The sequence below is a fragment of the Ambystoma mexicanum genome, chromosome 1q (assembly GCF_040938575.1).
Source record: "Ambystoma mexicanum isolate Mex_15411 chromosome 1q, UKY_AmexF1_1, whole genome shotgun sequence".
In the NCBI taxonomy this organism is placed as follows: Eukaryota; Metazoa; Chordata; class Amphibia; order Caudata; family Ambystomatidae; genus Ambystoma; species Ambystoma mexicanum.
The window spans coordinates 1,536,846,067-1,536,869,881 of NC_090922.1; the positions used below are offsets into that span (position 1 = coordinate 1,536,846,067).

At 50.0% G+C, this 23,815-nt stretch overlaps 1 protein-coding gene across 1 annotated transcript in view; it reads right to left on the minus strand.

The window, feature by feature from the left end:
- LOC138522761 (ly6/PLAUR domain-containing protein 2-like) overlaps positions 1-17,291 on the minus strand; it is a 37,490-nt gene extending 20,199 nt beyond the window's left edge. The window contains exons 1-2 of the mRNA XM_069635403.1: positions 17,179-17,291; positions 6,941-7,057 (exon numbers count right to left, since the gene is read on the minus strand). Of these exons, the coding sequence (XP_069491504.1) occupies positions 6,941-7,057; positions 17,179-17,230 (169 nt within the window). The 5' untranslated portion in view covers positions 17,231-17,291. The remainder of the gene's footprint in view (positions 1-6,940; positions 7,058-17,178) is intronic.
- Positions 17,292-23,815: the final 6,524 nt, after the last annotated feature.

Here is a 23,815-nt window from a genome sequence, read left to right on the forward strand (position 1 = left end):
GTAATGAGGCCCATTGTCTTCAATTTACCCCACATAACCCAGCATTGTTTTTATTCCGAGGGTGCTTGCTGTCTGTGTGGTTGGCTTATCAGGGATGGCGTTACCCATATCAGGTACACTGCTACTCACGCCCTTCACTTCCGATGGTTCCGCGTTGGCGTTACCCCCATCAGGTACACCGCTACTCATGCCCTTCACTTCCGATGGTTCCACGTTGGCATTACCCACATCAGGTACACTGCTACTCATGCCCTTCACGTCCAATGGTTCCGCGTTGGCGTTAACCCCATCAGGTACACTGCTACTCACGCCCTTCACTTCCGATGGTTCGGCGTTGGTGTTACCCCTATCAGGTACACTGCTACTCATGCCCTTCACTTCCGATGGTTCCGCGTTGGCGTTACCCCCATCAGGTACACTGCTACTCATGCCCTTCACTTCCGATGGTTCCGCGTTGGCGTTACTCACATCAGGTACACTGCTAGTCATGCCCTTCACGTCCAATGGTTCCGCATTGGCGTTACCCCCATCAGGTACACTGCTAGTCATGCCCTTCACGTCCGATGGTTCCGCGTTGGCGTTACCCCCATCAGGTACACTGCTACTCATGCCCTTCACTTCCGATGGTTCCGCGTTGGCGTTACCCCCATCAGGTACACTGCTACTCATGCCCTTCACTTCCGATGGTTCCGCGTTGGCGTTACCCATATCAGGTACACTGCTACTCACGCCCTTCACTTCCGATGGTTCCGCGTTGGCGTTACCCCCATCAGGTACACTGCTACTCACGCCCTTCACTTCCGATGGTTCCACCTTGGCGTTACCCACATCAGGTACACTGCTACTCATGCCCTTCACGTCCGATGGTTCCGCGTTGGTGTTACCCCCTTCAGGTACACTGCTACTCATGCCCTTCACTTCCGATGGTTCCGCGTTGGCGTTACCCACATCAGGTACACTGCTAGTCATGCCCTTCATGTCCAATGGTTCCGCGTTGGCGTTACCCCCATCAGGTACACTGCTAGTCATGCCCTTCACGTCCAATGGTTCCGCGTTGGCGTTACCCCCATCAGGTACACTGCTAGTCATGCCCTTCACGTCCGATGGTTCCGCGTTGGCCTTACCCCCATCAGGTACACTGCTACTCATGCCCTTCACTTCCGATGGTTCCGCGTTGGCGTTACCCCCATCAGGTACACTGCTACTCATGCCCTTCACTTCAGATGGTTCCGCGTTGGCGTTACCCACATCAGGTACACTGCTACTCACGCCCTTCACTTCCGATGGTTCCGCGTTGGCGTTACCCACATCAGGTACACTGCTACTCACGCCCTTCACTTCCGATGGTTCCGCGTTGGCGTTACCCCCATCAGGTACACTGCTACTCATGCCCTTCACGTCCAATGGTTCCGCGTTGGCGTTACCCACATCAGGTACACTGCTACTCACGCCCTTCACTTCCGATGGTTCCGCGTTGGCGTTACCCCCATCAGGTACACTGCTACTGATGCCTTTCATTTCAGACGGTCCCACATTGGCGTTACCCCCATCAGGTACACTTATACTCATGCCCTTCACTTCCGATGGTTCCGCATTGGCGTTACCCACATCAGGTACACTGCTACTCACGCCCTTCACTTCCGATGGTTCCGCGTTGGCGTTACCCCCATCAGGTACACTGCTACTCATGCCCTTCACGTCCAATGGTTCCGCGTTGGCGTTACCCACATCAGGTACACTGCTACTCACGCCCTTCACTTCCGATGGTTCCGCGTTGGCGTTACCCCCATCAGGTACACTGCTACTGATGCCTTTCATTTCAGACGGTCCCACATTGGCGTTACCCCCATCAGGTACACTGATACTCATGCCCTTCACTTCCGATGGTTCCGCATTGGCGTTACCCCCATCAGGTACACTGCATTTACATTTTACATTTAAATTTACATTTGTTTATTTATAACGCACACAATTGACCCGCAGGCATGATGGCGCAACAAGACATACAACAAAAAAAGATCAACAAGAAACTAAACCATAAGCAAAGGCGTTGGTGATATCAATAGTAAAGCAAAATAAAGTGCAAGAAAAAGGAGCAGTCCAGGCAGCTAAATCAAAAAGTTCATTTCAGAACAATGTTCAACTTTGAAGACTGTGATAAATGGTTGCATTTGGTGATTCTATTTAAAAACGTAGGTAAGCGACTCAGTCCACATTCCACCACAATACAATCAGTGTTATCCTTATTACACCAGTTCCCAATGGGAATTCTACAGATAACTCTAAAGTCTGAGGGCCTAATACAGTTAGGAACCACTTTTGTATTATGCTAAGCTAATATTTTGTTTGTTAGGGCTTTTCTTGACTCAAAGTAAGACGGTTTCTCTACGTTAGTTATTATGTTGTTTCTGGAATCCAATACAAAGCTCCTTAAAGTGGGATCAATGATTTTACCCATTGTTGTTTTTTTTTCAGTCGTGGATCCCTGCGGCCTATAGAGTTCAATAGTCTCATAGGCTTGATAGTAAAACGGCCGCCCTTTGATAGATCTTCGGAAACGCAACTCATGCCCTTCACTTCCGATGGTTCATCGTTGGCGTTACCCCATCAGGTACACTGTTACTCATGCCCTTCACTTCCGATGGTTCCACGTTGGTGTTACCCCCATCAGTTACACTGCTACTCAATCCCTTCACTTCCCATGGTTCTGCGTTGGCGTTACCCCCATTAGGTACACTGCTACACATGCCCTTCAATTCCATGGTTCTGCGTTGGAGTTACCCACATCAGCTACACTGCTACTCATGTCCTTCACTTCCAATGGTTCTGTGTTGGCGTTACCCCCATCCAGTTGGTTTCTGGTTATTCCTTCTTGGCAGATAAAGAACGGAATTGCCTTCCTCTCAATGTCCACTCCTTGGTGTGTTTCTAACCTAATATATGCCTATATCAAGGTTTTGTCATATGTCACTGCTGCTGTCATGTTTGATGTAGCCAGTCATGTCATCAATTATGTCCTGTGTCAAGCCATCGGAGATGGCATGATTGAGTAAGGAAAGTGCATCCAGAGTAAACTATTAGAGCTATGGTCACCCTAAAACAGCAGAATATTAGAGGGAATTGATGTTTAGGATCATAAACTTAATGTCCCTTCATCTAAAGACTTTTATGAACTAGATCCCCGTCATGCTCATTAATACAAGTTATTTCTCCCATAAGGGCCCTAGTTTGATTGATTGATTATTTATTTATTATGCGCTTATACACAAGTGCTTCAAAGCGCAACCATGCATGGGGTGGAAGACAAGACAACGATAGGAACCATGTGCAGCCAGTCCCTTCAGAACAGTGCAGAGAGATACCACTCTCATGGGTCGTAACCAAAGTGTAGTAGTGCTGTAGCAAGTGCAAGGCCCGGGGGCAAGTGCAGGAGACTGGTGAGTAAAGCTTGGGACCTGTGAGGCTCTGAAGGTACACCAGGCAGCGTGTCAGCAAAACTAAGCAGAGGTACAGAGAGGGAGAGAGAGCAGAAAGTGGTGGTTAGCAGGAGAGCGAGAAGGAGGAGGCGAAGAGGAAAGTTGTGAGGAGTTTCCAGAACTTAAGGAGATCTGGCTCAAGACGGAGAGAGGCAGGAGGCTGTTCCAAAGGGAGGCACCTGCAGTGGATAAATATCTCCCACCAAGTCACTGCTTGGAGAAGCGGCTCACCCACAGTGAGTTGGAGGAAGATGTGGGGAGGGCTCGGGAAGGAGAGTATTCGGGAAGAGAGCATTGCAGATAGAGTGGGCCCAGGCCCCAGAAGCCTTGTTGACAAACTGGAAATTATATTGTGCCTTCTATTGCTATGAATATATGTATAGTGGCCTACGCCAAGTTGCTAACAAGCTTCTTGTGAAGAAATTTGTGTTGCAAGGTCCTGACCCTAGAATCAATGTAAACCGCCATTTTAGGTTCTCTCTCCCTGTAAAGTCACCCTGTGAGTTAAAATGGTGGACGATGTCATTCAGAATAGAACACGGCCGTCATGACCCCTGTGTATAGCCAATATGTCACTTGCCTGCAAGCCACTTGTTAGGGTCATGAACTGAGACCTTGTCCTTTGCTGACCTGTGTGTAATGGATTACCCGTGTCAACGAAACTGATCTATGAACATACATTAACTGCAATGTCGTTTGAATAACTGAATGGGCACGCATTTATAGTTTATACATTGTATAAACTATGTCCTAAGGCTTAATGTTAAACCTAGAGAATACACTGTTGCCATTTTGACTTATTGATGTGTAAATCAAAGATGAACTAGATACATATAGATGAACAAATTAGAAGTGAACCTGGCACGAACCCTAGATCAGTAATGTATTTATGGAATAGTTAATCCGCAGTAGGGCTGGACAGCAGGCTGAAAATTGTATAAAAGCCTGACTGTTTCAATGAACATTCCCACTCACTGAGCACACAGAACCACGCTGGAGTTCGCTGTGTTGTACTGAGGGCCGATAGCTATCTGATTTGTCTTTGAATTTTTGTAACTGTTTAGCATAAAATAAAGACCATTGTATGTTCCTTTGTAACCTGTGTTTGGTGTATTTCCTTTTTGGGCTACCCAGCCTCAGATTATTTCTTTGTTTTCACATTCTGGACAATGCAAAGGGTCTTGAACTTAATCCTTCCAGCCACAGGGAACCAGTGAAGGGATTTCAGTGCCAGAGAGATGCAGTCCCGGGCTTGAGGCCAAGCAGAAGTCTTGCGGTTCTGTTCTGGATGAGTTGAAGAGGACGGAGGGTATAAGTGGGCAGGTTGAGAAAGAGGCTGTTGCAGCAGTCCAGCCTAGAGAGGTCCAGGGCTCTGGAGATGGTGCGCTTCTGGGGGAAGGTGAGAAAATGTTGAATACCTCTGAGAAGGTCCAGTTGGTAATGGGACTTTTTAGAGATGTCCATGATGTGAGACGAGAAGGATAGAGTGGAGTCGAAGATGAACCCCATATTTTTTGCCTTGTTGTTAGGTGGAGGAGCGACAGTGGGCGATATGAGGCCATGTCTGCAGGAGGCCTATCCGGCTTCAGGATTACTGTTATTACAGCTTCAGTGAGGGAGGCAGGGAGTTGGCCATTGCGGCACGGTTCTTCCCAAAGCTTCATTGGCATGGACCAAGGGAGACCGGGCAGACAGTAAGAGGGAAGGCGGGAGCAGGGATCCTGATGAGGGCAATCTCTGTCTGATTGGCATTGAGGAAGAGGTCATTTGTAGCACACCACGTCTGAATTGCAGACAGTCAGGTATGAGTGAGTAAGAAGAAGAGGCCGAGGGTAGCCTGAAGGAGAGCTGAGTGTAATCCGCGCAACGCTGAACATTGTAGGTGAAGATGGCTATCATACGGGCCAAGCGTGTCATGAAGGCTCTGAAAGTACAGGGGGATAGGTTAGATCCCTGGGGGACAATGCACGTAGAGAGAGTGATAGGGGAGAGGAAGGACCCCAATTCCACATGGGATGGGCGGTCGGAGAGAAAGGAGGTTATCCATGCCAGGGCCTGATCAGTGATGCCCAGGGTATCACAGAGAAGTGTGATTAGGGTGCTGTGGTTCACTGTATTGAAGGCAGAGGAGAGGTCGAGTAGAATGAGGACAGAGGGAGAGTTAGAATCAAGGTTTCAGAGCAGATCTTCACAGGTGTTCAGAAGAGCAGTTTCCATGCCTCTGGATGCTCTAAAGCCAGACTGGTGGTCATGTAAGCAACCAACAGATTCGGTGTTGAGTGTAAACTGAGAAATAACCAACTTCAGGAAAGGAGTGATAGAGATCGGGTGATAGTTTGTTGGAATAGAAGGGTCAGCAGAAGGTTTTTTGAGTAGAGGGTGCACAAGGGAGTACTTAAGGGGCGTGGGTTAAACTCCAGTGGCGAAGGAGAGGTTGCAGAGGTTGGCCATGGCTGGGGCGAGAGAGTCAATGTTTTCCTTGATGGTTTTCGAGGGACAGGGGTCCACAGCTTTAGAGGAGGCTTTCATAGACCGGACGTGTCTAGTGACCTCCTCAGGTCTTGCAGGGGAGAGAGAAGAGAAGAAGGGTAGGGGTGGGGGTTTTCAAGGGGGGTACAAGAGATGTTGGTGCATGAGGTGGTGAGAAAGAGAGAGAGGATAGGATGTCCTGTGTTTTTTAGATGAAGTGTGCAGCCAGGGCCGAACAAAGTGCCTGGGTAGGTGCAATTGTGGAGGAGGCTGCGGTAGGGTTGGCTAGTTCCTTCCAGACTTTAAAACATGTGGCCGTATTATTGGATGCCATGGAGATGCGAGCTTGAATAAAGACTCTTTTTTTGGAGCGGATGCAGAGTCTATAGTGCCTTTGAAGTAGGCGACAGGCCAGTTTGTCAGAGGGTGCACCCGAGGAATCCCATTTCCGTTCAACTGCCCTGCACTTGCGTTTAAGTGCAGCCAGCTCGGAGTTGTACCAAGAGTTACACTTTTTGGTAGGCTTCAGTCATACCCTCATGACAGGGGCAAGAATGTCAAGAGTGTTGGAAACTGAGAGGTTGAATTTAGACAGGCCTGTGTCAGGGTGGGAGTCAGCCGCAGGAGTGGAAGGAGCAGAGTAGGTAGAGGCAAAGGCAGCTACTGACTCTCTTTTCATGGGTCGGGTGACTCTGTAGACAGGAGGCAGTGTCGGGCTTACCGATGCAAGAGCTTCAAGTAAGAAGAGAGGAGATAGTGATCAGTGCAGGAGAGATAAGTAGTGAGAAGGATGGATAGAGGCATGTTAGTTGAGATGAGAGCATCCCCCCAAATCCCCACTCTACCCTAAACCTTAGGGCTGTACACTAGGAAGTACAACATATCCATTGATTTTACCTGGATTCAGGGACAAAGATTGAGGGCGTCTCGGGAGGAAAGACATACATATTATCATAGTAGGCGCTGCGTGAGATGCCATGCCGGCACCCTCTTACCCTTGATATATTGGAATTTGGTCAAACAGAACTGCTCATCACTCTTGCACTGGGTGGAATTGTTACACTCGTTCAACCTGACCACGTTCTTGCAGGAAGCGCATTCCAGAGAATCCGCTGTGGAAAGAAAACAAGAGATAAGTCCGTGCATGCTCCTCTGTGCCAAACCTCACCAGCCACGCTTTGTATTGTTTTAACCCTGTGTTGACTTGTTTTTTCTGTTATTGTGAATTTACACCTTATAGTTATGTAAATGTGAGATTAGCCATGTGAGGGTTGTTATTAAAAGGTTTTATTAAGCAACAGTTAAACATAAAACCATTGCATGAACATTGGTTCAAGAATGCTGTAACATGAAGGATCATGGGAAACGTAGTAGAATTATATTGGAAGGACAGCATGTAAAAATCTGTTCTGAAATCTCCAGACAGTTCTCCTGCTTAGTTACTTCTAGCCTTCTATACTCATACCTTCTTCTGGGAACACAAGTCCTTTCTTCCTCTCTTGTGATATTTTGGGGTTTCTTCCCTTTTGGCAAGTGTCCCGAAAGTCCTACTCTTTACTGGGGTTCAACTTCCCTCCCCTAATTACGTCCATCTTTCAGAACCAGGGGCTCTCACCCTATGTTACGCATCCTATCTAATGGATCAAAGTTTCCGTCTCACTCTTTCTCCCTCTCTCTCTCTCTCTCTCTCTCTCTCTCTCTCTCTCTCTCTCTCTATCTCTCCCCTCTCTCTCGCTCTCTCTCTCCCTCTCTCTCTCTTTCTCTCTCTCTCTCACTGTCTCTCTCTCTCTCGTTTCACTGTAGCACAACCCCCTTCTGTGCTAATAGAGCTCTTGACATGCTAGTGTGTCTTTATATCTCAGTGACTTGGCATGTGCCTTCGTATACAGGCACCCCATCTTGGTTGCAGCCCAGAAGTGTTGCAGGGTTCTGAGCCCCTCCGTATCCATGTTGAGTGCTCTCACCTGCCGATGGACAGCCGTACATGTTGTTAGGCGGAAACCTGTGCAGTTCCCTCTGGGACCACTGCAAAAGATTTAGGACTACAGGTGTTTGGCAGTAAACCCACTTGGTAGCAGTCTGTACCACACAGATTCACTTGGTAGCTGTGGCTGAGCAGTCAGACTTCCCTCAAGAAGAGTTAGGCAGTATGTGGAGTATACAAAATAGGGCAATCTACACGGTAGAACAAGCAAACATGGAACAAGGCTTCGGTGTAAAGATATAAAGGTATTTATTTATAACAACACATCTATGGAAAACACTCTGGCACTAATACGGCAAACAACTTCAATCACAATTACTATACCAAGAGAAAGATCAAACCCCCTAACAATAGTTTGACAAATCTAGGTTCACCGGCATCACTTATTTGCAGACAGAGGTGTATGCTTTAACCTAGATGGCACTCTAGTATTCGTTAGGTCGGGAGAGACAAATAAGGCAGGTTATGAAATCAACTCGGTACCAATACTTTACGGACAAATGCAAGGCAAGTAAGTCAGGGTCTACTGCAGATCACAAAGTTCAGAGGCCAGGCCCACTCGGAGAGAGGCAAGGCGATATGTCCCAAAAGTGTCTCAGTGGAAATGCGCTTAGAGTCTTTATCGCAAATAGTTTTTGAAAGATTGGACCAGTTCAGAACACAAAGTTAAGAAAGCTTGGAGGCGACCCAATGAAAAGGCGAGGATTAAGACACCTCACTCTATCCGGCAGAAAGGGAAGCCAGGCAGACACGGTACCTTGTTTGTGGAGAGACAGCTCCAGCGGGGGCCGTTGTTCTTGGTGGTGGATGCACGTCGGGTCTTTGCCAAGAGAAGAGATGATCTCGTCGTCGAAGGAAAGTGGAAGATCGTTGCACCACCAGGGAAGAGACCAGCCGCGGAGTGCTCCGTCACAAGTCACCACCTTTTGGTCGCGGTACAGGGGTAGTGGCTATCCGGTTGCCGAGGTGCTCTGCACGGGCAATTCGACCACTGCGTCCTGGAGCGAAGAAAAAGCAAAGGGGACTGGTTGTTCCCACCATTCAGGGGAAGAGATTCTCCAGCAGGGAGATCTCCTCTGTCATCGGGAAGTGGTGAGTCGGTTCGGCAGGGCTCCACCGGAGGTGTCGTCGTTGCAGGTCGGCTCAGCTTTACCCTCGTCGGATTCTTAGGTCCTGTGGCGACTTCTGAAGATCCAGTCCCAAAAGCCATGCTTTTATGCAGAAAACCCCCATTCATTCAGCCTAGCTGTCACTCAAAACACGCTAAGTGGTGAGCGGGGTGGCTCACCACTTGGGCCAATCACACCAGAGTGCGACTGGAGTTGGCAAGGCAACTCAGTCCAGGGTGCTTAAACCCCCTCCCACACCCCTGTGGTAACCCAGACAGAATGGCACCACTTTGGAGGGCCTCTGTACAGAAGCCCGCCAAAAGTGGAACAAAGGGCTCAACCTTTGGTTTAGGAGTCACAGAGACGAACACAGACGCCATTTTAAAAACCGAGTTCTGGCAGAAAATAGCATCCTATAAACTTATTTAAGATAAGTAAACCGGTGGTATGTTAGAGATTAACGAGAGAAAGTATCAATCTCCAACAATGGGAACAATCCCATAGGGTTATATTCGGGGTCGAATATAACAAGTAGTTTCCACTGCCACCAGCCAAAACTCGACGAGGGGGGACGGGACAGTGCCCTCTCGAATAACAGACCCAGGAGTAATCGAATTACCCCTACTAGTACGTCCACAATAGGATGGTTTGTACTAGTTCTGTTAGTAAATTTAGGTCTAGTAAAGCCAATGGTGACTTTACATGCCCGGGGAGACAGTAGTCAGTCCCCGGGTATGGAGTCTATGATGGAGGTCCGCTAGGACGCCCCAGTGCTACAGCACAGAGGGTGCGGTGTAACACACATAGCAAAACATATGAGACCCTATGGAGTAAAAGACCCCATAGCCCATAGAACACATTGACATTCAAAGGAATTACACACATTTGTGTCCAAGAGTGTTAGAAAAAGAGTCTCACTCTTGGCAGGGTGGAAAAAACAAACTCCAGAAATCCAGCAAAGCTGCTGGGGGACTCACTAGGTTAGGAAATTCAGCCTAAACAGAGAATTCTTCCTAACACTCGCCCCCCCCAGACTAAGGGACAGGAGGATTTAATCCACTCCTGGATGAATCTCATACCTCTAGCCGATGACATACATCCTAGAGAGACCATCAGCATTTTGGTGGTGACACCCTGACCTGTGCTCAATGGTGAAATCAAACCCTTGCAGGCAGATCGACCATCTCAATAGTTTTGGGTTTTCCCCTTTCATTTGCATTAACCATCTCAAGGGTTGGTGGTCAGTCTGAATGACAAAAGTAGAACCATACAAGTACGGCCTAAACTTCTTCAGAGCCCACACGATAGCAAAGCACTCTCTTTCGATTGTTGCCCACCTTGTTTCAGGATCCTTCAGCTTGCGGCTGATGAAGCAAACGGGGTGCTCCCTACCTTTCCCATCCAGTTGACTGAGTACGGCACCTATTCCTACATTTGAAGCATATGTCTGCACAATGAAGTGTTGGCGGTAGTCAGGAGCTCTGAGTACTGGGGCTTGGCAAAGAGCCTTTTTCAGGTTTTCAAAAGCCTGATTGCACTCCTCGTTCCATCTAACCTTCTTAGGAAATGTGGGCGAGGAGATGACATTCAGAGGAGAAGCTATGGTCCCATAGTTCTCGATGAAATTCCTGTGATACCCAGTGAGGCCTAGGAAGGCTCTCACTTGGGTTTGAGCAGTAGGTGTTGTCCAATTTTGCACAGCTTCAATCTTACTGAGCAAAGGCCTTATTTCTCCATCTCCTACCTCATGTCCAAGATAGACTACCTTACTCTGTCCAATTTGGCATTTACTCGCCTTTATGGTCAGATTGGCTCGTCCAAGAGCCTGCAAAACATCTCTCAGGTGGGTTACATGTTCTTCCCAGGAATTGCTGAACACTGCTATGTCATCCAAGTATGCCATGCAGGAGTCCTCCATCCCATTCAGAACCTGGTTTACCATCCGTTGAAACGTAGCAGGTGCATTCTTCAATCCGAAAAGGCATTACCTTAAACTGGTATAAGCCAACGGCGGTAGAAAATGCAGTTTTCTCCTTGGCATGCTCTGTCAGGGCTATTTGCCAATAGCCTGACGTCAAGTCAAATGTGCTGAGGAACTTGGCGGCGCCAAGTTTATCCACCAACTCATCTGTTCTTGGCAAAGGGTGGGCATCAGTCTTGGTGACTGCATTAAGAGCTCTATAATCCACGCAGAATCTAAGCTCTTTAGATCCGGCCTTTGGTACTAACACAACTGGGCTAGACCATGGACTAGTAGAGGGCTCTATTACCCCGAGATCGAGCATCTTGCTGACCTCACCTTTTGATGTGGGTTCGTACATGTTCTGACATTCGGTATCCTCTGCTTTTGACTGGCAGACAGTCACCAGTGAGTATGTCATGCTGGCCCCAAGGGGTCAAGCCTGGTGAGAGCGAGAACAGAGAGGCAAACTGATTTAACATAGATTTGCACTCTTCTTGTTGCTCGGGTGTCAGATTTGAAGAGAGATTTACTCCTTCAACTTTTTCATCCATCGGTAAGCCTCTGAGGAGATCCGGAAGAGCTTCACTCTCTTCTTATTCCTCGGATGATGCTAGAAGCAACGCTCCTACATCAGGTACATCAGGTCGGGAGACATACGCTTTGAGTCGGTTGGTGTGGAAGACGGTCGGAGCCTCCTTGGGATTGTCCAAGTTCACCAGATAGTTGACCTCTCCGAGTTTACCCACAACTCTGAAGGGTCCCATCCATTAGTCTTGCAAGGCCCTCTGCCTTGTTGGGATCATAACGAGAACGAGCTGGTCTTGAGCGAACTCAACCATGTTAGCCTTTTGATCGTGCCAGTGCTTGACCAATGCTTGTCCAGCTTTCAAGTTATCGCTTGCTTCTGTCATCATGTGTGACATTCTCCTCCAGAGACCTATCACGTAGTCAGTCACTCTGACTGGCTTGGGGGAAGGAGCACTCTCCAACCCCTCCTTAATCAGGGCCAATGGACCTCTGACGGGATCACCATAGAGAAGTTCGAAGGGAGAATAACCTACTCCCTCCTGAGGGACTTCTCTATAAGCAAAGAGAAGGCATGGCAGTAGAAGGTCCCACTTACGTTTAAGGGGTTCCTCTAAAGCACCTATTATGCTCTTCATGGTTCGGTTGAACCGTTCTACCAACCCATTGGTTTGTGGGTGGTAAGCTGTTGAGAACTTGTAAGTAACTCCACAGGTTTTCCACATGGCCTTCATGTAGTGGGACATAAAGTTTGACCCCCTGTCAGAGATTACTTCCTTAGGAAACCCGACTCTAGTAAAAATACCAAGGAGGGCCTTAGCCACAGCCGGAGCGGTAACAGTCCTCATAGGAATTGCCTCAGGATACCTAGTAGCATGGTCTCTGGTGCCGAGGTGCTCTGCACGGGCAATTCGACCACGGCATCCTGGAGCAAAGAAAAAGCAAAGGGGACTGGTTGTTCCCACCAGTCAGGGGAAGAGACTCTCCGGCAGGGAGATCTCCTCTGTCGTCGGGAAGTGGTGAGTCGGTTCAGCAGGGCTCCACCGGAAGTGTCGTCGTTGCAGGTCGGCTCAGCTTTACCCTCGTCGGATTCTTAGGTCCTGTGGCGACTTCTGAAGATCCAGTCCCAAAAGCCCTGCTTTTATGCAGAAAACCCCCATTCATTCAGCCTAGCTGTCACTCAAAACACGCTAAGTGGTGAGCGGGGTGGCTCACCACTTGGGCTACAACAAGTATAAACCTATTGCCTGGTGTGATTGGCCCACAGCACTTGGGCCAATCACACCAGAGTGCGACTGGAGTTGGCAAGGCAACTTGGTCCAGGGTGCCTAAACCCCCTCCCACACCCCTGTAGTAACCCAGACAGAATAGCACCACTTTGGAGGGCCTCTGTACAGAAGCCCACCAAAAGTGGAACAAAGGGCTCAACCTTTGGTTTAGGAGTCACAGAGACGAACACAGACGCCATTTTAAAAACCGAGTTCTGGCAGAAAATACCATTCGATAAACTTATTTAAAATAAGTAAACCGGTGGTATGTTAGAGATTAACGAGAGAAAGTATCAATCTCCAACAATGGGAAGAACCCCATAGGGTTATATTCGGGGTCGAATATAACAAGTAGTTTCCACTGCCACCAGCCAAAACTCGACGAGGGGGGACGGGACAGTGCCCCCTCGAATAACAGACCCAGGAGTAATCGAATTACCCCTACTAGTACGTCCACAATAGGATGGTTTGTAATAGTTCTGTTAGTAAATTTAGGTCTAGTAAAGCCAATGGTGACTTTACATGCCTGGGGAGACAGCAGTCAGTCCCCGGGTATGGAGTCTATGATGGAAGTCCGCTAGGACGCCCCAGTGCTACGGCACGGAGGGTGCAGTGTAACACACATAGCAAAACATATGAGATCCTATGGATTAAAAGACCCCATAGCCCATAGAACACATTGACATTCAAAGGAATTACACACATTCATGTCCAAGAGTGGGAGAAAAAGAGTCTCACTCTTGGCAGGATGGAAAAAAACAAAACTCCAGAAATCCAGCAAAGCTGCTGGGGGACTCACTAGGTTAGGAAATTCAGCCTAAACAGAGAATTCTCCCTAACACATGTCACCCATATGACTGGCACACACATGCTTGCCTACCTGATGAGATAGTTAGATGCCCCTGGCACCGCAAGTCCCTAGCTACTGCCTGCACCACTTTTTATATTGGTTATCGCATACTGTGTAATGAGGCCCAATGTGTTTTCTGGGTTTGTTTCTTTTTGGTTGTGGAGTCTAACCAACTCCATAGGCATCATCTTTTACAATTGTGTCACAGCACCTTCAACGCAGTGCCACAGGGAAGTCTTCCAGATTTCCTAAGGTTTCAATACGTTCTCTGGGATCAACTACTGTTTCCCAGAACAGTGGAGAGAAATTGACTTCACTTAGTCCTGTACATTTCTAGACCCAGCACACCCTATCTACCAATAGAGTGCTGGAGGGGTTACTTAGTATCCCCTATGTCTAGTTACTCATGTAACAGTCAAATGTTACCCTTTCCCCTCAGAATGGCTGGTGGCAGTGGTTTTACAATGAACTACCATGATTTACCCCGACCGCGAACTGTTCGCAGCTCCGGTAACGTTAAATCGCGGGAGCCATGTTTTTGGCGCCTCAGCCTCCATTGTTAAAACAGTTCCCGGTCTTCTTTTTTTGCCATTTCTTTGTGGAAAGGTCCTTCTTGAGTATTTCTCTGCGTGCCAAATGAGGTTTGGTCCCATTGTTCGCTTTGCCTTTGGCGGGATTCACGAGTGAAGCCTGCATCTGGCACCAGAGTGTCTGTGGTAGGCAGGAAGTGAGGAAGGTGCCCAAAACTCCCTTTTCTTAGTCTCCTAGGAGACCCAAATGCACTCTGTGGTGATTGGCTGGCTGACTGTCCGGCAAGGACAGCCACCCTGCTGGGTGAGTGGTAGCTAGACTGGAATGAATGGGAGAGAATTGAATAAAAGGCGAGTCTCTTGGCTTGGAAGGCAGAGTCGACCACTGGACGAAGGAACTGAAGGAGAGCTTGAAGAGGACGGCTGCTTCTACTCCTGGACCGTTGGTTTGCCTGGTGAAGCCCTGCTGCAGGTCTGAATTGCCAAGTTTGCATCGACAGTGAAGCCCTGCAAAGGACGACTTCTCCCTTTTAGTTGGTAGGACCAATAAACTCCCAAGTAAGCCACATGGACACCCATCACGGAGCTGGCTGCATTGCCTCAGAGTGCTGCGGGAAACCGTAGAGCCTGGGAGAGGGACAACAGATTGTGTGAGTTGCTTGTAAGCTGGCCTAAAGCTTTTAGAAGATCATCCGAACTCCCACGAAGCAGGACTGACCAAGCCTGACCCCCCCTCAGTTGAGTGCGGGACCTCAGATGTGAGGAAAGTCCACCTTAACAGCCAGGAACCGCGCTTGTTGCTATTTGCTGTACCGTAAGGAGCTGAAACGTGAAACAGCTGCCGGAAGTAAAGTTTGCCAGTTGCCAGCTTTGACAGTGCCAGTGCAGTGCAGGAGTCCCCCAACATCCTCCCTCTTGTCCCTACGACTGACGCCCAAGAACAGTGAGATCTGCAGAGCTACACAGGAACAGAAGTCTTCAGCTTCATCTGTTCTTCTTTACTAAGGTACTGTAAAAACTAGCCTAAGAGAACTTACCTCTCACCATGGAAGTGCTTGTAACTTCTGCAACTCACAGGCCTAATCAGCTTGAGGCCCTAAATTTGATTCTTCTTGTTCTCAAGGACTCCTAAGAACATGTGCAAAGACCTTTCCATTTACTTACCTGAAGTGCTGCATCCCATACAAAGGGCCTCATTACGACCCTGGTGTTGGACCATGGTGCTATTAGCACCATGGTCCATGCCGGGGTCCGCCATGGTGGATGGCGGAATTACCACCCCATTACAAGGCAAAAAGCAGGCGTTAAAGTGGGAATCTGGCGTTAAGGGTTTAACGGCGCCGCAGCCTTTTACGCCAGGGTTGTAACAAGGCCCAAAGACCTTGGCCTATTGACTTTGGCTTAGCCTATTTCATTGAATAACTCTTCTCAGAGATATCTGAAAGTATTTTGCCTGCTTATGATGATTTGTATTTCTTGTGTTCTAATAACTTTTGCCTTTTACTTGACTTTTAAAGTGTATTCTGTATGCCAACAGTGAGGTATTAATGTCCCCAGTACCTTTGTTACTGAAGTCGCCTGTGGGTGTAGGTTGTGTCTGGGGGCCATCCCAAAAGGGCCTTGTCTGATCCAGAAATTCAGAGTGTACAGTATTGAAGTATATGTGTGTTACTATTCTATTGCTTCCTTCTCAAGAAGGTTTATAACTGACTGATAAATACATTAATAATTGTTTCTGCAAGAAACCTTGAGTGTAAGAGTTTATTTGAATACCTGTAACTGTGAATCTTTGTGTAACTCCACTACAGCTCACATTTCCCCTCTTGAGATAATCCTGGCTGCTCAACACGCTACCAAAACGGTGTAGTACAAGTTTATACCAAAGGTTGGGTTGCCTGTACCTGTAGTCAGAGTTGATTGTAGTGTTCCCAGGGGGGTACTGCTTTCAAACCTTTCCTAACACCTCTCCCTGCTGCTCATGTACCAACCCGTCTCTGGCCGCTATAAGATGCAAATACTGAACCAGGTTTTGCTGGAACTCTTGCTGCGTGCCTGATTGGTAGGCAGGTCCCCCAATGCGCCTCAACAGCTTCTTCACTCATCGAGTGTGACTCAAGTTTCCCTGGCCCTGATAGGGGCCCATTCTGAGGGACCCCCCTCCTCCTCCTCTTGCTCCTCATCCTCACTTTACATCTGCCCCTGCTCATGGACCAAAAAGAGAAACCCTTTGAGGGTTCAACACTCAATCCGTAAACAGGGGTCCTCATTAGAACCATGCTGGTCCGGGAGCAATGGTGCCGGTAAGCCTACCGGCACCGTTGCTACCGCAACGACACAGTATGGTAGGGTCAGACCTGGAGGACGGAATGGCACCCGACCGCAGAGTTTCACAGAAGCAACGGCACCGTTATGAACGTTGCCCGTGCTCCTGTGGTCCCCATTCCCATTGAGTCCTATTGGACTCAAATGGGAATGGGGAATAACAATTTACCAGCGCCTGACTTCCAGGAACACATGGGTTGTAATCCCCCGGTTTTTCCAGCAAGCCAGGCGCTGGTAAATATTGCAAGTTTGGCGGCAACTCGCCGGTAGCACCGGCAGGGCTAACGCCGGACTTGTGATGAGGCCCAGTGTGTTCCCAATGAGGGGAGGGGGGCACATAGCAGATGGAATAAGCACTGCTGTGAGGAAGAAAGAATAGGACATTTCTGAAATATTGCATGACAATGTGACATGGCTGCTGCATGATTCAAAGGATGGCCGCACATAAGTAATGACTGCGCGCCATAATCCCATTAAAGGTCTCCCATTGTGTACTCGGTGGGCGTGGTGTATGTAGAGCCTGAGACGTGTGTGCTGTGTTTGACGTCCCTATGTGTGAATGTGATGTCTCATAGATAGATAGCCCATGACAATAATTGCACATGTATATGTCTCACTCACTAGAGATTCAGAAGGTGGCTTGCCCACAGAGAGGGGTCCATAATGGCTACCCAAGTCTTACCTGTCCCAGCCAGCAGGGCGGCAGCCAGGAGCGCGCCAAGGAACAGCTTCATCTCTTCAGTGCCTCACAAGGGTGCAGAGTAGGGGTGCATACATGTGCTTATATACAGCCCCACATTGCAGTCACACGTCAGGCTGCTTGGGATCAAAGGAGCCGAAGAGGCCGGCTTCCTGGCAATAGGCTGCAAATCCACAGAAGCACCTCGTACTCAAGCCTTACTCATGCACTGGCTTCCAGCCACCACAGAAGGCATGCCAGGGCTGCAACCTCTGCCAAGCACTGATGCATTGTGAATATTAAGGGGTGTGGTGCGAGCAGGAACGACATTACAGACACAAGTAGAGGAATGCAGGCACCTGCACACATGCAATGGGGTGCAACATGGTCCCTCCTCACGTATCCACAACCGGACGCTAAAGGAACGTTGCAAGGATTGAGGCTGAAGGCCGCCAAGCCTGTGATTGCAATTAACAGCCGTGTGTCTGTGTTTCTTCCATATTCTTTCATTTAATCTGTGCAAATGGGCAAGACCCTTCTGTTATTGGCTAGCAAGAGAGCCAATCACGGATGTGTTCAGGTCTGGATTTGATAGTTGAGGCATCTGCATTGCATTCACAATACAAGCATTGAGGGCAGGTTTGGCGATTATTGGGGGGGTGACATGTGTAGGTGCCATCTTTACCTGGGTACTATGATGTGCTTTGAGATCACTGGCTGAAACCTCCCACAAAGTGCCGGCACCTAAGGCTTCTTCATGTGAGGACGGAAGGGCTGCCATCATTCCCTACCCCTGGCATGGATGGGGTCCGCCTGGCAGGGAATCTCTCAGCAGTTGGAGGCATGGATCCATGGCTATGCGCTGTATCTTGATGGCAGTCTGCGTGGTGAGAAGGATGTGAGCAGCCCCGCACCCCCCTCAGCTGTAGCTCAGACACCCTCTGATGCCCTCCTAGTGGGACTAAGCACTGGGTTTAAGGGCAGGCCAGAGTCCTGAAGCAGGTGCTTTCTTGACATGCAAATCGAGGGTTCTGGCATCCTCCACAAGGGGCCTACAGTAGTTCCGAATAGAATCGTCTGGTCAGTTCAAATGCGAGCATTGTTTACTAAAAGGCGGCGGTGCTGCTGTCATGTGTCTAGGATAGCCCATGAATATCGCATGAGCTGACAGCACATGTGCCACGTCTGCAGCCATGGCAGAGCTGGCAACTCGGGCCATCGAGGCAAGTCTCTTGGTATCGTTTAGAAGAGTTTTCCGCTTCCCTGGGTCAGGGTGGGCATCTCTGACCCCCTCTAACCTGCCCAGTGACTTGCTAGGAATAGCCCATCCATGGACACACTGAGAAAGCAACCCCTGGGCCACAGGGTCAGTCAGCCCTTCGCCATGACTCTGCTCTTAATGCCTGTCTAGACAGCATGATTAAACACAACTCAGAATGAAGACATTCCTGAAGCGGCTGACAAGGAAGGAGCTTACACTACTCAATGCATGAAAGGCTTCCCAAGCAGGACAGTGGCTGCATTCACTCTGGGCCCCACTGGAGAGGGGTGGTGTGAGCCAGTCTCGTTCCCATGGCCTAGTTTCCAGAGATCGCCACAGAATGCACTTATCTGGAAAGATAAAAAGAGAATCAGTGTGGGGGTCATCAAGTGGACAGTGGGGATGGCCAAAGGTTCCTCCTCAGACTCGGGTGCCTAGTCCTGCATAAGAGGCAGATTAGGAAGAGTTGCAGTTGATGACTGTTCCCTAAAATAGACATGGACACTCTTAGGAGGAACAGACCCTTCTTGGGGCACATTTCAACCTGGATTGTTGGCAAGAACATTGAACTGGCTACCGCTGAGTGTGGAGGTTGAAAGGGAGCATCTACCAGGAACACAACATATGCCCCATTGAGAATAGCTGTAGATGTTGGCATCAGATAGGCATGATGTTTGCCCAATACGGCAACGCTGTGACGCCCTCCATCTATGGGTGCAGTGGGAATCATTAGTGATGCTGTCTGATATCCCTTGGCAACACCGACAAGCACGAGAAGGTGCAACCGCGCAGCAACTTGAGCAGAATAAACATTTGGCAACTGACAAGTGTCTGCGGACACAATGCAGACACAGACAACATCTGTCCAGAGTATTCCATCAACAAGATCCATGAAGAAATAGTCTCATCTCAGGGCTGGGTTAGCTACCAAACGTGCAGTTGCTGTCCCAGCACATGGCCTATGCGGGGAGACCTGCAGCGACAGCAGCTAAGTCAGCAATATCATATGGAATTGGCTGGTACTTGTTACAATGGATTTGAGCCAACACACCCAGGACACAATCTTCAGGTTCTTTGCAAAACAGAGTGAAGGATGTATGATAATTCAGCAGCCGCCCTAAGGCCAGAGCCTTTGACAACTCTTGATTCATTCTGGGCACAGAATCATGAGTGAGGATTTGGAGGGGTTTAATGATCGAAGCATAGAGCATTTCCACTGGTGGAAAGATCAATCCATTCCATGAAGCCCTCTCATTTTTCTGTATGGGTGCCTGGAGTTTCTTATTGATCCGATCTTTGATGCATTTCTCTCCTCGCTGGTGAGATCAGGGCTCAGAAAATGCACTCAGGTTTGGCATAGTTCATGATTTACTTGAGATGCTTTGTCTCCATTCAGAGCAAGAGTTGTCAAATAGATTGATTCCGTGATGATAGGCGGTGATACGTGTGAGGTCTATCACCCAAGTACAATGTCAGAGTAACACATAGGGCCTCACTATGAGTTTGGAGGTAGCCATGCTGTTTTTAGTGGCATGGCTACCCCCAAACTCGGGTCTGGATCCTGAAAAATGGCAATTAGCGGGCCATTCCAATCTTTGCGGGCCCGGTAATTCCCATTCGCAGGACCCGGACCTGGTACATCCCCATTCCCAATTGAGCCCCCATGGGGTTAATGACGGACCCGTTGTTAGTATCCTGTTCTGCTAGCGGGTGCTGCTCTGCACGTCTGGTCTGACCAGGCGTACAGGGCGGCCCTGCGAGCAGAACTCGTAATGAGGCGGTGAGGCAATAACGGCGCCGGTAGCACTACCAGCACCGTTGTTGCCTTACCGCCAGGGTTGTAATGAGGCCCATAGTCATTTCGGAAGGACACCGCCTACTGCGGTGAACAAACAATTTACTCTGCCTGGACCTGGGCACATCATTCCTCCAAGTAGGCAAATACCTGACACTACAAGGGCCAACATATGAAGGACCTTCAGGGAGATGATAGACAGCAGTGTGGGCCAATCAATGACCTGGCCCGAAAAATCAGTAGAACACAGGATTGCCCACCGTGAGAATAGTTTGGGTTATGTATTCACAAACATCAAAAGATTCATGTAAGCTGTACATTATTGCAGACTGTGAGAAACCTGAGGGTATTCTCACTCCTGATCCCCTTGGATCCTCTGCACAGGTGGCCAGGGAAAGGCTATCACTCTTGGATCCTGACCCTGGGGATGGAGAAGAGAAGGAGGATCACCTGGGTGTTGGGTCGTTGGGGACTGGAATTGTGTAGCCCTTGGATGAAACATGGTTTATCCCTTTCCCTAGTAATGCCCAACCAGTCCTTACTATAATAAGCCAGTTCCCTGTTCTCCACATTTGACACCTGACAGTACTGGGACGAAGAAGAGGCAACTCAGAGCAATGAACACCACATATTTTACCACTCTGGTACTGGGACAAAGAAGATGCCTGCCAGGAGCTGTATAGGTCAGGCATGTCCCGTTGATTGTGGTTAGGAAGGGCTGATTGGGCATCTACACCTGCAGCCTGTCAAGGGGTTGCAGGTTTATAAAAGGAGACCACTCCAGCAATTTGAGAGAGAGCAGGGTAATCTGAGCATGAAGGAGCGACTGCCTAGGGGAAGGCTGGTACAGGTGTGGCATGGGAGCTGGGACCCAGTGGAGCCAACAGAACACTAACCAGGATCCCCGTGTAGTGAGGTTGTCCCTTTCACTTGCTCCAGGATGCTTGTTTTGCTGTGTTGGAGCGTTGACACAGAGGTGCCCGAGGGGCAGGAGTAGGACCTCTGAAGTGAGGAGCTGGAGGCCGAACAAACCATGCTGCTGGGAAGCCCCACACCCCCCCACACTCCACACCTCCCCACGGCCCTCCCCACACCTCCCCACACTCCACACCATCCCACGGCCCTCCCCACAGCCCTCCCCACACCTCCCCACACTTCACATCTCCCCATGGCCCTCCCCACACCTCCTCACACTCCACGCCTCCCCACGGCCCTCCACAAAGCCCTCCCCACACCTCCCCACACTCCACACCTCCCCACAGCCCTCCCCACACTCCACACCTCCCTACAGCCCTCCCCACACTCCACACCTCCCCACGGCCCTCCCCACAACTCCCCAAACCTCCCCACACTCCACACCTCCCCACGGCCCTCCCCACAGCCCTCCACACACTCCACACCTCCCCACGGCCCTCCCCACAACTTCCCACACCTCTCCACACTCTGCACCTCCTCACGGCCCTTTCCACAGCCCCCCCACAACTCCCCACACCCCTCACCTCTCCATGGCCCTCACCACACCTCCCTGCACCTCCCCACAATCCACACCTCCCCACGGCCCTCCCCACACCTCCCAACACTCCACACCTCCCAACAGCCCTCCCCATACCGCTCCACACTACACACCTCCCCACAGCCCTCTCCACACCTCCCCACACTCCACACCTCCCCACGGCTCTCCCCACACCTCCCCACGGCCCTCCCCACACTCGACACCTCCTCACACTCTGCACCTCCCCACGACCCTCCCCACAGCCCCCCCACACCTCCCCACACCTCCCCACAATCCACACCTCCCAACGGCCCTCCCCACACCTCCCCACAGTCCACACCTCCCCACAGCCCTCCCCACACCTCCCCACACTCCACACATCCCCACAGCCCTCCCCACACCTCCCCACATGCCACACCTCCCCACGGCCCTCCCCACATCCCTCCCCACACGCCACACCTCCCCTCATCCCTCCCCACACCTCTCCACACTCCACACCTCCTCACGGCCCTCCCCACATCCCTCCCCACACCTCCCCACACTCCACACCTCCCCACGGCCCTCCCCACACCTCCCACACTCCACACCACCCCATGGCCCTCCCCACAGCCCTCCCCACACCTCCCCACACTCCATACCTCCCCACGGCCCTCCCCACAGCCCTCCCCACACCTCCCCACACTTCACACCTCCCCACGGCCCTCCCCACACCTCCTCACACTCCAGACCTCCCCACGGCCCTCCCCACAGCCCTCCCCACACCTCCCCACACTTTAAAACCTCCCCACAGCCCTCCCCACATCTCCCCACACTCCACACCTCCCCAAGGCCCTCCCCTCCCCACAAGGCCTGAAAGTAGTAAATATCTGCCTATCCGGAAAATGATGTCCAGCGAAGCATAATGGAAAGCGACAATGACCTGCTAACTGGGCAAGACGTCATTTCATAACTTCCATAAGGTCAACTGGAAAATTACATTCCTATTCTGACCCCCCCCCACCCCCCCCGAGGACTGTCCTATATGCCTCCCAAATAGTCACACCATCTGCAATGTTCTCCAAATGTCCTTGTAAGTAGTGTGTGGTAACTAAAGTTCTCCAGGACTAAATGCATATTTCTCCATGTTACCGTTGGAGATGGTCCCTGCATCCTCAAATGACCTTTGAGGGGAGAACGGTCTGATGAGCTTCTGGATATTCAGCATCCTTGGGGGTCTGGGGGTCTGATTGTGAGAGGAACAGGTCATGTATCCCAGAAAGAGGACGGTGCACTCAGAGCATAAACAGCTCCAGGTGTGCCATAATCCCAGTAACTGTGCCACTGGCACCCCCTGGCAGGTCTCCCCCTCTTCTTTGTTCCCTAGGGGACACTTTACATCGATCTGTCAACAATATCCTTGAAGTCCCCTGCAATAAAGGTTTCTCCTGGACCAGCACACCGCTTGGTTAATTCCGTATCCCCCAAACCCTGTCCCAAATTCCTCTGCACTGATGAGTGTGTAGGGCGCACAGCTGGACCTACACTGTGATAGAACATCCCCTGTGCACCGGACCACAGATGAACAAAGTCAGCTACAGACAACTGGGAGACGCCATTCATTTAAATGATAGGGGCCTTGCAGGGCCCCTGACTTAGGACAGGGCTGGAATCATGTCACTGGAGCTTCATTCTTGGAGAAGTAAGTTGTATCCCAGTGCTGCTATCTTGCTCGTATTTAAATAAGGGCATTATAAGCACATTCAGGCCACACAGATCTCAGGTCATCTTACACACCTCTGAGCACGCCTGATCATATCCGTCCTAGCAGGACAGTACAGTTTCAGTAGATAGCTTTCCAAAATGGCGTCGTCCTGTTGATGTACACATGCTCTTGGTGCCAACTGATACATATCCTTCAATGTAGGGAATGCCTGACTTCAATGAGATGTTACATAAACAAGGGCGTGAGCACACTGCAGCAAGGGTCTGAAAGCAGGCCTCGCCAAGTCTCATCCTGTCCTATTCATTGGGGGATGTGTGACAAGCGCAGCAGGTGCGGGGCAGGAGCGAGGGGGCGATAAACAGGTTTTCCAAGAGTGTCTCTCATGGCTTC